Source organism: Prionailurus bengalensis, chromosome D1 (assembly GCF_016509475.1).
Source record: "Prionailurus bengalensis isolate Pbe53 chromosome D1, Fcat_Pben_1.1_paternal_pri, whole genome shotgun sequence".
In the NCBI taxonomy this organism is placed as follows: domain Eukaryota; kingdom Metazoa; phylum Chordata; class Mammalia; order Carnivora; family Felidae; genus Prionailurus; species Prionailurus bengalensis.
This window is the reverse complement of record NC_057346.1, coordinates 22,544,740-22,560,190: the sequence shown is the minus strand read 5'-3', so window position 1 is coordinate 22,560,190 and position 15,451 is coordinate 22,544,740. Positions and strand designations below refer to the sequence as shown.

The window sequence follows — 15,451 nt, the reverse complement described above, 5'->3', positions numbered from 1 at the left end:
CTGTGGGTCATTATAGCATAGGGGGAATGTAAATGGGGAAGGAGGGAAATTCCACTGTACTACTGAGCTGATAGCCTTTACGAGAACGGTCTCGATAGAGGTAAACGCATGAACGTAGAAGCTGAATGTACTACTGTTATCAGAAAATGTAAGTGGAGAGAAACTGAATAGACAGTGAACGGACAACTACAGTTGCCTTTTTTATTCCCACAGTTGTTATTCTTTTAAGGTAGTTCAAAAACCTCCAACCACTGGCTGTCCTCTTCTCAATCCCTCTTCAACTTTCTCTTGGCCCCTTCCTAAGTGCAGAGCAATTAAGTAGGAATGTGAATCTGTCCATTTAAAACTTTCCAACCAATTTAAAAACATCCTGAGGTCTGAAGTGTCCACTTTCTAATTCTTCAAGCTGCTATAATGGGTGACTAAGCTCTAGATGGGGTACATGGGTAGTGTGTTGAACCACAAATACCTGTCGAAGTCATGATGCCTATTCCTAAAAAGAACTTTTGTGAACAGGAATCCTTAGATCCTCCTGGTTGCATGGTTAAAACTCAAGGTCTCTCGTGTTTAGCAATGTGATCTCCCTTACTTTGTTACTGTTCATCTGCCTCAAATTGCCATTTGGAACTTGGCAAAAACACAGCCTAATCTCCCTTCGATTCTAATTTCCTAACCACTGCCCTCAGGCCCTCCCCCTAATGAAAATGTACGAAAAGTTCACACTGCTTTTGCGTGCATCTCATTTGAGACCGTGGCCAGATTTCTATTATAGATATGTCTAATCTATCATTTGTGCAGGCCTGGCCTCTCAGTTACACTAATAAAACTGGATTCCTCACTTCCATCTTTAAGCATCTTCTATAGCCAGTCACAGTGCTGGATAAGCATCACTTCATCCACTTAACCTCCCACCCTTCCAAACTAAGACCAGCTTAGTTGTACAAACAAATTTCAGGCAGCAAAGATGCGGCCACTTAAATAACTATGCCAATTGTAAAAATTTAATCTTAAATAAGGTAATTGCTGATGAAATATGAAGATCTTTGTCAAACCACCCCCACAGCAACCTGGAAGTATTTCTCTGCAATACTACTGTCAAATGACCAAAGATATCACAGATGAATATTGGAAGGAAACCTTATTTTAACTATGTCATTTACATTTTCTTGTGCACAATCTGGTAACAACACCCACTTCCAAGATGCCCATTATTTTAAAACCTTCTATACTTTGAACTTGCTTTTATGTCTCTCAGCAATGAATTTTACATCCTTACTGTCTTGTATGTAATAAACGTTTCTGTTAACCAAATGTCTAACCTCTTGCCAAATGCAAACGTTCAAAACCTAAAAGCCTCTCCCACCCTTCCTGAATATGCAGGAGACATACATACAGACTTTAAAATAAACAATTCCCAATTCACAAGATGTAAACATGATTATAATCACACACTCCACACTTTCTTAGGAAACATGTTTTAGGACTAATCTCTCAAAACCACAACCAAATTATCCAAGGCAAAGTCGTGTGTTCCACTTAACCTTTTTTAACGTTTCACAAGGTGATGACTTTTGAAAACCCAACCATTACACACTTGTGGGAAACCAGCTCACGTTTAATTGTGACATTTTAAAATCGGACAAGTGTTTTGACATCTGCCCCCCTCCCCCATATTTAGTCTCTAAAATGACAGGAAAACACCAACCAATCACAGGCTTAATGGGTTTAATAAATTTACCCCTTCAGTTCCTATCTGCAGCACCCAGGATTCCTTTGAAATTCCAGACAGACCCGGCAGCGGCCAGCAGCACACTTCGGACCTCCAGAGTTAAAAGTGCAGGTTCTCTGAGCATTCGGTGTTGTGTGGCACTTGTCCGAAACTGGTACTTCCCTACAGCTGGGGAACTTTCGGTGTACCAGTGGAAAAAAAGCTTTTCCCCTTCAAGGGGAAGAAAATCACTCCTCAACACCCAGCAGATCTGGCTGTGAGGTCTTTCCTCCTGTCCCATCTCTTCGGGCTTGTTTTTTTGCAGTGGAGCAAGAGAGACCAAAATCTAACCTGAGTTACAAGAAACAAGACAGTGATGGCTATAAAGGGAGTGACCCGGAGCAAATGAGATGCTCCTTCGCCTCCCACATCCAATATATGTGCTTCACAGAAAAACAACAAAAAAGTAACAGGTCCACAAAATACAACAGCTAGAATTACAAAATCCATTCATCCAGAGGGTGGTGGAAGGCAGGAAGGGGAGTTGGGAGGGTAAATGGCACAGGGAGAAAAAAAAGTATTCAAATCAGTCCAGGCACGGGGGCTGGCAAGTGCTAGAAAAGAGCTGCAGAAAAACCTGTGGTCCATTCAGACCCACCGATGTTAGAAATCCACATACTGGTGTCAGGAAGATTCTGCCTTATGCGCACCAGAGACAAAAATCCCAATTCCTCAGAGAGAAGGGAGTATGCAGCGGGCCCTTGGCAGAGCGGGTCCTGCCTTCTCTGGCAGAGGAGGTGACAAGGAAAGGAGCTCCTACAGCCCCCTTCTGATCCCGCCCATCCCCTCTGGGTGGCAGGCGACTCAGTGGCCTGCAGCAGCCTTCAGTTTGGCAGGAGACGGATGCGGTGAAGGGAATTTCTCGGCAGAGGTTGAGCTACTCAGGGCAGACTGCAGGTAGACCGTCTTGTGGAAAAGTCTGTTGCTTAGGAAAACCACCAAGGAGAAGAGGCGCAACTGGAAAAGGCTGAAAGGCAAGAGACCCGACTTGTTAGATCCCCAGCTGCTCAAACTTCGTGTTTTCACTACTCGACAGCTTATTTTTAAACTTAAAAAATTTAGGTTAAACATTTTTAAATGACATAGGGGGAAATAGGAGAACTGAAATTTGATCAAGGAAGGACAGACACTAGACACATGGGTTAACAGGCAGCAACCAAAGAATGCACTGGGTCTGATGCGGTCATGAGTACGACAGAATCACCACTGGGAGTGTCAGGCTTCGAGGAAATAAAGTTACATTTCAGGTTAATTCTGATTTGAGGAGTACTTGTCTATGGCTGACTTCAGAGTATAAACATCAAGCCATGTCTGAAGACATCAAATACTACATGTGCTCCATTTTCAAGAGTTTCAGGGGACAGCCAATTACAGAGCCTGCAATTACAGTGAGCAAGAGTGAGCCAACACCCAAAGCAGATCTGAAATGTTTAATACATGTATCCTCACTGACTTCAGCAAAACTGATCAAAGATTAAACTTTTTTTTTAAACTTCAGGAATGCTATTATTATTGCTGAAGATTCATAGTACTTTTACTATCAATAAACTCATGTAGCCAGATCACATAGCCCACTATAAAAAGTTGGCCATTTTTACAAAAATGGACTTACCCATAGGTGTTTACAAGTGCCTTATGTTCAGTGAACTGTTAAATTTTAAGAATATGTGTAATTCTTTGTAATGTAATGTGCATATATGCCTGGGAAAAATTGGCGAATCCATTCCACAAGTGTTTTTCTCTCATCATAGTGTGTATTAATGTTTTCCTACAATGTAAGAGGCTATTTTTAAAAAAGTCTCATTCCTATAATTGTGATGTTATAGCCCTGATCCTTTACACAGACAGATAGCTTACATTAGTTACTACATTTTAGCCAACACTGGCTAATACTTACTATGCTTTGCCAGGGGTCTTTGCTTCATTGGCGCTGATAATGAATAGAGGAAAGAGGATGGAGAAGAGGCAGCCACTGTAAACAGAAGGGAAATAGTCACCTTCATGACAGCCAAGACTTTGGAAGGGATATTAGAAGCCCAAAGTTCCCTTGCCTCCAGAGCTAACATCATGGCTTGATGAAATCTTAATGTTTCAAACATCTCCAAATTTTTTTTTTTCCTAAGCACCAGCTACTTTTAACACTGCTCCAGGAGGCAACATAAAAGAGTATGTATGGCATATAGAATCATGAAGGCTAGATTTTAATGCTGACAAACATCTGACTATCTGTCAAGGAGAAAAAGTCTACAGACCTGACAGCCAAGTAAGAATGGAAAATGCCTACCACAGGAGCAGGTATACGGAAGGTGCTCCCTACAATGAGTCTTTATTTTTACTAGTCCCCATCAAGTCCCTCAGGCCAAATTACCTGATAATATATGAGGACTGCATTGCTGTGAGGAAAGCCAAGGGCAAACCAAATCCAAAGTAGTAAGGCCAATTCCTTTCTATGTTTGACAACCGCTGATGCATTTCAATTCCTAAAACAAGAGAGCTGATACAATTAGATCGCTTATTTCCTTTTAGTCAAATGACTACGTAGACAAATTATTTGAGGTCTCAGTTTTAGGTACAGATCTGTCATGTAGAACAGTTAAAAAAAAGCATACAAATTGGAATTGTTTGAATATGGAAAGGCTTCTGTTCAAAGCTTTTCAGTTCAACAATCACAATTTCAAAACTGCTAAGAATCATGAATTACCTCATCAGCATCCTTTGTCATGATGAGTCCTGAGCAAAGGTATCAAATAAAAGGGCAGCCATTCTCTAGAAATCAATTAACCTCTTCCAAACATGGGACACCCAGACAAATATGCCAAGGTCTTTTAAAACATCCCCCAAAGAATATGAAAGCACTGACATCAGATAATTTCTCTAATTCAGAATAATGCATGCTCTTTTATGCTATCGCATGGCTCAGTCAGAGCTACATCAAATTAAGCGGCATAAAGACAATGTTACATTGCCATATCCCCCAGCATCAAAGTTAAGGGTTAAAACCCCTTAAGTGAAAATTCTCTCTTGCCAAAGAGGCTACTTCCTTCCAAAGATGGTTTGCCAATGCCCTATGTATTGAACAGTTTAAGAAGTCTGCTTCGCAGCACTCCTGGACTGGATATCCTACTTCTCAGTTTCTTTACACAGACTCACCTTTATTGAACCAACGATATTCAAAGCAGTACAGTGAGTAGAGAAGGGACATATGCAGAAGACTAACCAGTTGACCAACAAGGTGGATGGGAAAGAGACTCACAAACATCCCCTGAAGAACAAATATGGAGAATCTTAATTCCAACACTTCAGAGAACTAACACTATTCACCTGCCACTGAGTCCTCCCCCTCTGCCTAGATAGCCTCACAGATGCTCCGTAAGGGTCTCAACAGCAGGAGAGTGGACAATGCCCATGAGCAAGGAAGAGCTGGTAAGTTCGTGTTGCTTATCATTTTAGGATTTTTAAATTCTCTATTTGTTTCTGTGAAAAAATTATTTAAAAAGCATTACCTCCCATAAAGCTTATCTGCCCCCGTATAAATGCAACACCCTGTCTTTGTGAAGCTCCCTCTGGTGAATCCTTTTTCAAAATTTGCCCATGTACCCAGAAGGCCAGTCTCACCTGGATGAGGAAAAGAGCCTGCAGCAAAAGGTTGAAGAGCATGTCAGCAATTATTTTGCTGACACTAGGGAATGGGTGAGGCTTCCTCCCTGACACCTCAAATGCTAGGTCAGCTATGTCCTGTAACAGAGAAAGCAGCTCACCAAAACATGAATAAGATGGCTTCACTATCCATTCCCAAAGCTAAGGCCACTGATCTACCATTAGATCCGCCAGGTGAGAAAAGCCCCCGGACATCTGGCCATGAGATGCTTTTGAGACTGAGACAATAATTCCATTTTTTTTTTTTTACAAGGGCACAAAAATCACCACTGGCTGCATGACCAACAAAGGTTAAGGCTATGAAATCGTTCCTGCATGGCCACCCCTCACAGGCTAAAACTTGCCACCCACCAACCCATCAGGCGGCAGCACCCAGACTCCATTCTCTCCTGGACCTACCTGAAACCAAATGGCATTGACAACTTTGCTAAGCACGAACAGAGGAAGTACCCAAAGAGCACTGAAAATGGACGTAAGGAAGAATTCCAGCCACGACCAAACATCTCCATGTAGTGATGGATCACCTAAGAAAGGGGAAAAGAGAGTTGTCACTGTAACTGGAGAAATGAAAAACAAAAGAGACCGAATATGGAACCCCCTAGTTGGTGACTATTCTCCCTCACCACACACACACACACACACACACACACACACACACACACACACACACACACCCTGTGTTTCTTTCCAGCACACGACCATGACTACTTCAGATAGTTCTCCTCTTCGTAGACACATCAAATTCTAGCCACAGCTCTCATTGAAGTAGTCCTAGATATGTGCTGCTTACCTTGAGACAGACCTGCTTACCAGATGCTGACTGACACATCACAGACCTTTGACAGTACACAGTATAAAGGAAACTACCTGGGTTTAAATCCCAGCTCGGCCCCTTACTAATAGTTTAACCTCGGGTAACTAACTTCCATTTTCTCATCCACGAAAATGATGTTGGTAACAGTACCCACTCAAAGGGTTGTTGACAGGCTTGAGCTAAAAACAGCTAAAGCTCCTGGAACAGGGAAGTGTTCGGTAAACTGAGGGAGACAGGGACAATCCCTTGTACCTCCGCCCCAGGCACGGAGCACACAGCAATGCATATACTTACCAATAATTTGGGCTGTTACTGACTGGAGTACAGGAATAAACACTCGATAAAACAAGAGGAGACTTAACTAAAGGAAAGAATAAAGTAAACATTAAAAGCTCTTCTTTAAAAAGAGTTCCAAGTTTCAGTGTCATTTTCCAGAGGGAGGTGCCTTTTCAAGGAGCCCTGAAGAGGCACCAACACTGGACCCGTTTCTACAGCCTAGTCCTTCTCTAAGGTACAAACCTGACATTGCTTGTAAAAACAGAGGGTCTTAGGGACACAGACAAACATTTTAAATAATATTCAGACCAAAATACAGGCACATACTAAATACATAGTAATATTTTATTAAGCAAACATCTGAAAACATCTGTGAAATGTTTGGATTAAGACAGGTTGGATTACATGGAATTCCAAGTCCAAAAAAAAAAATCTCACTACCCGTTCTTCAAAGTACTCAAATTTCGCTTAAGCCCATGTTGGCTCTCAGTTAACTCTAGGCAACATTTTCTGGTGTGGGTTTTCAATAGTCATCAATTCTAGTAGAATGATAAGACCAGGTGCAAGGATAACCTTGCTCTTGTCCTTCTGCCTTTCCCTTCTGATAGCTGCTCTTCTCCAAAATGCCCCATGTCAAGAGAAACTGTTACCGCTAACATTAAAACTTGTGAATGAGTCGTTTTTTAAAAATAAAGTGTATATTCAGGGCTATCCCTGACATTTACATACAAGTGTTCTTTGAGTGGAAATAAAATCATTGTAGATGCACCGATTCCCAGTTATGGTTTAAGCATGTATCAGTAGGTGAAAGCTACTTGTCTCAGTTTCAAGAAAAGAATTGAAAGCTATTAAGAGAGCAACAATCTGAAGATGCTTGTAAGGCACCTGGCATTTGAGGAAAAAGAACTCACCCAGAATACTCCACCATTCCAAGCGCAGCACTGGAAAATTCTACTAACGATACGCGGCTCACTGGAAAAGACCATATGCATTCAGCTAATATGGCACACAGGCCATTTCCAAATCATCATTCATTCACTCACTCACCATTACCTTTTGTTGGTTACCATTATTTTTCTAGCACCTACTGTTCTCTCAATGTTCTCCCAGTGTCAATAAGAAATGGTTAAAAATATTTCTTAGGGGCTCCTGAGTGGCTCAGTTGGTCAGGCGGTTAAACGTCTGACTTCGACTCAGGTCATGATCTCATGGTTCCTGAGTTCGGGCCCTGCATCGGGCTCAGCACAGAGCCTGCTTCGGAGATCTGTCTTCCTCTTGCTCTGCCCCTCCTCAACTCGCCTGGGAGCGCTCTCTCCTGTGCACTCTCTCCCCCTCTGTCTCAAAAATACATGAACATTAAAGAAAAATATTTCTAGGAAAACAGATTCTTATAATTATTATTTGCGGTTCTCTATTCACCATTCTGTCTTTTTAAAACACCATGACATTATTTTTTAAATGTCAGTTTATATAAATCTCTGCATTCTTTTTTTTAATTTCTTAAAATATTGATTGATTGATTGATTGGGGGGGGGGGGAGGCGGCTGGATCCCTCGACCCTGAGATCACAACCTGAGCCAAACTGAAGAGTCAGACACAACCAACTGAGCCACCCAGGTGCCCCAAAACACCATGACATTCTGAACAAGCATTATTAGTAGACCCTAGTTTAATTTAACGTGGGGAAAAAAAAAGAGTCACCCATAACATTTTTTTGGAAAAAAAGTACAAAAAACAAAGGGGGTACTGAAACTCTAAGTGACTATATAAGGTCTTCATTCTACACTAAGGACCAGCCACTTTCTGAAGCGCCCTCCCCCTCAGATATTTTCTGACATCAGCCCCCGCTGCTTACCTCTCTTGCTTCCTTTCTATACTTTGGGCTCTCCTCTGTGCCAGGACACTGCTTGCCCTTCTTCGACGCTGCTCCTCTCTCTTTTGCTGAATCCGAGCATCGAGCTTTGAGATGGTACAAATTCCCCAGATGGAGTCTTTGATTCCCTGTATTAAAGAGGGAGGAATACACATCAGGAGACTTTCCCAAATTACATAAAGTGAAATAACAGTGGAAACTATTGAAATTTCTCTGCTACATGGCTTAAAGGAGACTTAATCTTTTGATGTAATTCAAAATTTATAGGAGTTGTAAGAATAGAACTTCCAAATATCCTTTCTCCAGCTTTGCGAAGTAATAATAAATGTGGTAAATTATTTACACATATACATTTTTCCTATATCAGAATGTGTATTTCTAAGAATGATATTCTTCCATATAAACACAAGTTACCAATTCAAGAAATTTAATACTGAAATACTTGAATCTACAGTCTATATTCCAGTTTCTCCATTTGTCCCAATAATGCCCTCTAGGGCATGTTTACCCTTCACCGTGTCAGAAATCAGTTCAGAATCATATACTACCTTTAGCTGTCATGGCTCTTTAGCCTCTTTCAATCAGAAACAGCTCTTCAGCCTGTCTTTCTTTTTGAAATACAGAGGCCATTTCATGCTATTCTCTCAATTCAGGTCCACTCACAATTAGACCCAGGTTGCCCCTTTTGGGGCAGGAATATCACAGAAGTGCTGGTGTGCCCTTCCCGGTATTACATCCAGAGACACATGACATCTGTCTGCCCTTGCGAGTCATGTTAATTTTACATACTCAGTCAAGGGGTTGTCCAGCTTTTCTCCACTATATGGTTGCAAACTTTTCATCTTGCAATTAATCAGCTATGGGTGGGCAGACAGGGCTGAGACCAGGCAAGTATCCTGCTCAAGTTCTCTCCCCTAGATTTAGTACCCACTGACAATTCTTGCTCAAACCAAGCTTGAAGAACATGGTTGCAAAACAGTGGCTTTCCAATCCCTCTACACTTAAGACTACAAAGCCCAGTATTGCCCTCCCCTATATTCTTTCAGTATTAATCAAATGCCTCTAGTGTGTCCTCTATCCTGTGCTAAACTCTAGTGATACTGAGGACAAATTAAACACTGGTCTCTAGAATGACCACAGATGGAGAAAGACACAAAGAAATCATTACTATAAAATGTGAACAGCTGCAGGATAAGAGCATGCCACATAAGACAGAGATAATATGGCGGTAGAGCTGGAGAAAAAAATGTCCTTAAAGAGTGTATGAAGGGGGAGAAGGTTAAGTCTATTAAGACAGTGACAGAAGCTCTTGCCAACCATATTGGAAGAGCTCCAATAGCAGAAAATTTTCTGTTAGTGCTACAACCTCCAGAATTGCCTATCACCCAGCCCCAAAAACTACACTCATTCATCCATCCATTCACCCACACATTAAGCATCTTCAATGAGCTAGACATTGGTCATATAAAAATGCTCAATAAATGTATAATTTAGCAGGAAGAGTATACAACCAAAAAACGACAAAAAAAAGTTTAAAATATGTGTCCCAAAAAGTTTATGTCCAGGGTAGAATGGTAGCACTGGGGTATTCAACCTCACAAAGAATAGGAAGGAAAAAGACATTCTGGAAGCAAAAGCCAATCTGGGCTCAAAAATGGCATTTTTACCTATTTTTATTAGCTAAAACAAACTTTAGATATAACTCCCAGGATACATAAAAATGGGAATGGGCAAATGATTATGTACTAACCACTGATAGCATAAATTGCCAGTGTGCACCTGATCTTACTAGTCTTATTTTGCTTTTAACTTCTAAATCTTCCACAAATTGTTTCAATATTTAAGGTAGTTAAATTTAAATGGCTGAGGGCCTTGTATGTGCTAGAACAATGACAAGATCCCCACCTTTGAGATGTTTACAGTCTACTGGGGCAGACAAACATTAAACAGTACATTGTAGACCTGATTCAGGGTTGGAATTTTACAGCACAAGAATGGCAAGATGAGGAGGTAAAGGTATTAAAAGTAGATCTCATTGCATATGAAGTCTCTTTGACCCTTCTGAGATACTCCAATTCCCCCTCTTTTACTCTAAAATGTAATGAACTTTTAAGCACTCCCATTGAGCAAGGACCGCCCCCCCCCCCCCCAATTGAATGGGCCTCTCTCTTGCTCCCAGGAATACAGCTACATGGGCTACAACCAGGGCATTAAGTCTCAGACATCCACTATGATGGAATTGTGTGTTATTGGTTAATTTGGGTTATTAAGTCCTAAACAGATCTTTATGGGACATTTTCCTAGAGTATCATCTGCACCATGTAGAATGGGGAGAAAATAGGTTCTGTAATGCAAATATGAATAGAGTTGTTTAGGTAATAGTATTATATCAATGTTCATTGTTTAATTTTGACCAGTGGACGAAGGTTACATAACATAACATTAGGGGAAGCTGGTGAAGGATATAGGGCAACTCTTTGTACTATCCTGCAACTTTTGTGTAAGTCTAAAGTTATTCCAAAATAAGAAGTTTTTTTTTTAATGTAAGTATCAGTATACTTTTTTTTGAGAGAGAGGGCAGAAGAGAGAGATAGAGGGGCAGAGAGATAATCCCATGAGGGGCAGAGAGGGGGGGAGAGTGGGGGGGGGAGAGGGAGGGAGGGGGAGAGAGAGGGAGAGAGAAAGGAGGCTCACCCGAAGCAGGGCTCGTGTTTTACCCGAAGCGGGGTTCGTGCTCACCTGATGCAGGGCTCGAGCTCATGAATGTGAGATCATAACCTGAGCCAAAGTCAGATGGTTAACGACTGAGCCACCCAGGTGCCCCCAAAATAAAAAGCTTTTCATTTCTTTATTTTAATGTTTATTCATTTTTTTGAGAGAGAGAGAGAGCACAAGTGGAGGAAGGACAGAGAGAGAGGGAGACACAGAATCCCAAGCAGGCTCTAGGCTCTGAGCTGTCACTACAGGGCCCAACACAGGGCTCAAGCTCATGAGCCATGCGATAATGACTTGAGCCGAAGTTGGACGCTTAATTGAGTCCCCCAGGCACCCCACTAAAAATCTTTCTAAAGAAAAGGCTCTGGAGCCAAACTGACCAAGGTTCCAATACTAGAGACATGCGCTAGATAGGTCTCTCAAGCTTCTGGAAGATGCAGGACAATACTTACTGTCCTGAGCAGTATGGATGAGAATGAAAACCTGCATGTGAAGAACCCAACAAATATAATAAAAATTCCCCCAAAAAACCTAAAGGATTTCCTAGTCGGTTTCTGTAGCAAAAAGATCAAAAGATTACTCGATGACATACTCACCCTGGCAAGGTCCTGGAGAAAGGTTTTGACACTGTCAGCCATCTCTTCACCACCCAAACTACTAACTACACAGGAGAGAGAAGCGTCTCAAAATCTTTCATCATGAAGGACCTGGAAACAGATGGAAAATAATGGGGCAACAAACAGTTATCTTACAGGTAAGTTACCTCACGTACATTTCTACATGATGTTTTCCATGTATTTACATCTCTACTCAAAGTGCAGCAGATTCCAGTATCCCGTAGATACTAACACAGTGAACTAAGTAAAGATACACCTGCAACAGCTGAAACCTGAAATCAATTCAATTTTTTTCATGTTTATTTTGAGAGATAAAGTAACCACGTGAGCAGGGGAGGGGCAGAGAGGGAGAGAGGAAGAGAGGAAAAGAAGGAGAGAGAGAATTCCAAGAAGGCTCCACGCTCAGTGTGGAGCTGGATGTGGGGTCGATCTCACAATCGACCGGGGACCCAGGCGACCGAAGCAATACAAATTTTAAATTACTTCCCACTCTTTCACTTTTATATGGGGTAAATGTGCTCTTGGACCAGGCCTCCTTAGGCCTTGAAGTCCCTAACTATCCCTCCTACACTTCCCAAATACTTGAGGATTTGATGAGTGATAATTACATTTCAGTATCCTCCTAAGTGATTATTTATGCTTGATGTATAACCTCAAACACCTGAATGAAAACACAAGAGCAAAATCAAAGTTCTAGCAAGAATTACTAAATACTATAATTCATGCACAGGATCCTCTGGTATACAAGTGAGCTTAAGGTACAATGTGAAACTGCCCACCTAGACCACCAAATAAGCCTCCCTCTGTTTTCAACTTTAAATATATACATATATATACACACAATTTTTTCTTTTAACATTTATTTATTGTTGAGAGACAGAGGCAGAGCATGAGCAGGGGAGGGGCAGAGAGAGGGAGACACAGAATCCAAAGCAGGCTCCAGGCTCTGAGCTGTCAGCACAGAGCCCGACGGGGGCTCGAACCCACAAACCGGGAGATCATGACCTGAGCCGAAGTTGGACGCTCAACTGAGCCACACAGGCACCCCTATACACACAATTTTAATATGCATGCAAGAAACGGTGGACTATAAACTGGGCCAAAAAAGTTCATGTGTATAAACATTCTTTAAAATACTATAACTTTTTCATTTTATGCATTTCTCAGGTGAGTGAGAAATCTAGCTTCAAAAATTGAGACTTTCACAAGCATCTTGTATAAAACTCAACTTTCAAAACACAGCACATTTTGTCACATATGTAACCACTTCAAACTGTACCTTGACCCAACTGGATTAGTGCCACCCAGAACCAGAAGAACAAGGAATATAGTGGTAGGAAGGCAACTTTTACAACACCATATGTACTACCTGCTCCTGAGAGGAGCAAATCCCATTACTTCAGAATAAAGAAGTTTCTAGGGTAAGAAACTTCTGTTAACACTCCCAGTTGAAAACAAAAATACCTCACAGTGACAGGATAACTCGCTACCAGGTGAATAATAACTGTTCACGGATGATACCAGTTTGTAAAGACTATCACGGATTCACTCTTAACCAGCTACTTTCTCATCTATAAATTAAGGATCTTAAAATTCTCCATTCGTCTTTTGAATACAAGGTGTAACATGAAAATGGTAACTTCTATATAAACATAATCCCAGTAAACATGAACTAGCTTGGGAATTTAACAAAGCCAATCACTTAGTCTGGATTTCTCACAGGGCATGAAGCACGGCAGTTCTAGTCCAGCAGAACAGCTGTGTTATCTGAACCGTGGCCATGAACACCTGGTTTCTGCACGTACAAGTGGCAGGTTACCTAGTGGCCAACAGCAGCCTTGGTAGGACAAGTCACTTCAATTCTCTACAGAGACCCTAACAGCCTTCCTTCAGGAATTCTTGGTGATTGTCCGGTTTGACAAAAACTGAAGCATGGAGAAAAACAGAACTTGACACAATTTAAGACCACACAGGAGGAACGTTACAACTGAGCTGGAAGGAATGAAGATGCATCTGGTTCCCATCATTTTACAGCTGGAGGAACTGAGTCTCCGAAGTTAAATGGCTTGCTCAAAATCACAGCAAACGAAAGGCTACTGCAATCTTCAAAACCCTCGTGTTCAGACCCTCTGTCGGGACTTCTTTTTCCTCAAGCTTTGCAATTAGTTTAACCCGAGCCATCCCATGGACAACTTCTGAACCTAGATCTACAGACGGCCATTAGATTCTCAGCAGTCATTAGAACTTATTAAGCATCTACTGAGGCACATTCCTGTCCTTTCATTTCTAAGCCACCAAGCCCGGAAAGCAGGAACCTGTCCTAGCCCACACCAGGTGCAGAAAGGGTGAGCATCCTCACGTCTCAAGGGGGCTCCACGGATTGCCCCGGGCCCACGGGCTCAGACGCATCTTCGCCTTAGCTCCTTGCCAATTTCGACCGGAAACTAGTCTCCTCCCGCAACCCAGCCGTACACGAGGTGCGGAGCACGCTCACCTCCGGTCACACGCAGAGCTAAACATAGACGCGCCGCACCTGGGGCAGCGTCCCGCGCCCCGGCCCGACCCCGCTCGGGCCCGCACCTTCCTGCCAGGGGTCCCCTCCAGGAGCCCCTGCCCGGAACCCCGCACCTCCGCGCTCGGGGCCTCCCTGTCCTCGCACGCCCTTACCGCCCCTGCCTCGCAAGGCCCCAGCCGCGCGCCCGCTACGCGGCGCCAGGGGCCTGGCTCGGCCACTCTGCACCTACCCGGCCGCTCCGCCGCCCGGCCCCTCGCCCACCGCGCGTCCGCTCGGCTCCTCCTGGCCCCTTCACGCCCGGCCGCCAGCTCCCGCCCGGGCGCTCCCAGGGCCGGGGCCGCTGCGCCCGAACTGGGCATGCCCGGGCCGCACGGGGCCGCTGGGAAGTCGGGCGGGCGCCGAGCCGAGCGGAGACGATCCGAGCCACGCCGCGCCGCCCCGGGTGGCGGGGGCGGGGCCGCAGCGGCGGAGGGGGCGGGGCCAGGCGGGGCGACTGAGCCTGGGAAATGCAGTCCGTGGGCCGGGCCTCGCCCGTCCCGCGCCGCGTGCGAGGAAGCCTAGGACCGCCCGACGCGCTTCCCATACCGCTTTCCTCATCCCGTCCTTCCCGATACCTCATCCTGTTCTTTGCCCTCCCCAGTATACTCCTGCCTGGTTGCTTGTCCTTCTAAAACCCTACGAAACCTAACAACAGAACGAAATAGAGGTCACCTTGGTTTATCTGGTTGGAGATTTTTGTAAGCAAAGGGTACTAAGCAAGATGGGTTTAAGTCAGGATCATCAAGAACAAACAGGACAAGCCGCTATGCAGTTTGGCTGCATTAGGTGTATACTCTGACGGCAAAGTGATGGTTGAGATTAAAAATTTTAAAATAAAGAAATAAAACCTTTTCATCTCCATCCCCACCCGTCCATTTTTACCCCAGGGATGGCCATTCCTTGGGATCCACATTAAGCCTCACCTGCAACCTTTTTCTCTTCTATTCCAAGCCTCTTAAATCTCATTTCCTATTTCTTCTTTTCACTTCCTATTTTCCTTTACCTCTAACTGTGCTTAGAGCTGCTAGTGCTAAGATCACCTATAGAATCAGATTTTTACCACTAGAAGCTATTTAGTGCAACCTCCTATGTGTAGGCTATGAAGCCCAGGTGTCAGGTGACTCACTCAAGGTCAGTGGCAGAGCAAATGCCCAGGACTCCTGACCCTCTCCTCAGT

At 43.4% G+C, this 15,451-nt stretch overlaps 1 protein-coding gene across 1 annotated transcript; it reads right to left on the bottom strand.

Annotated features, from left to right (window-relative positions):
* Positions 1 to 1,597: 1,597 nt before the first annotated feature.
* EI24 (EI24 autophagy associated transmembrane protein) lies at positions 1,598 to 14,625 on the bottom strand. The gene is made up of 11 exons (XM_043579740.1): positions 14,465 to 14,625; positions 11,700 to 11,810; positions 8,371 to 8,516; positions 7,427 to 7,487; positions 6,534 to 6,600; positions 5,825 to 5,949; positions 5,384 to 5,503; positions 4,919 to 5,030; positions 4,137 to 4,248; positions 3,666 to 3,740; positions 1,598 to 2,735 (listed from the first exon to the last, which is right to left on the bottom strand). The coding sequence occupies exons 2-11, from the start codon at positions 11,739 to 11,741 to the stop codon at positions 2,573 to 2,575; spliced, it is 1,023 nt and encodes a 340-aa protein (XP_043435675.1). The 5' UTR covers positions 11,742 to 11,810; positions 14,465 to 14,625; the 3' UTR covers positions 1,598 to 2,572.
* Positions 14,626 to 15,451: the final 826 nt, after the last annotated feature.

What these genes read in the sequence shown, in the direction of transcription:
- EI24 (XM_043579740.1), bottom strand. Translation starts at nt 11,741, where the DNA reads ATGGCTGACAGTGTCAAAACCTTTCTCCAGGACCTTGCCAGG. An exon ending in TCAATGCCATTTGGTTTCAG is followed by an intron (nt 5,504 to 5,824) that starts GTAGGTCCAGGA and finishes TCTCTGTTACAG; the next exon opens with GACATAGCTGACCTAGCATT. An exon ending in ATATCGTTGGTTCAATAAAG is followed by an intron (nt 4,249 to 4,918) that starts GTGAGTCTGTGT and finishes CTCTTGTTTTAG; the next exon opens with GAATTGAAATGCATCAGCGG.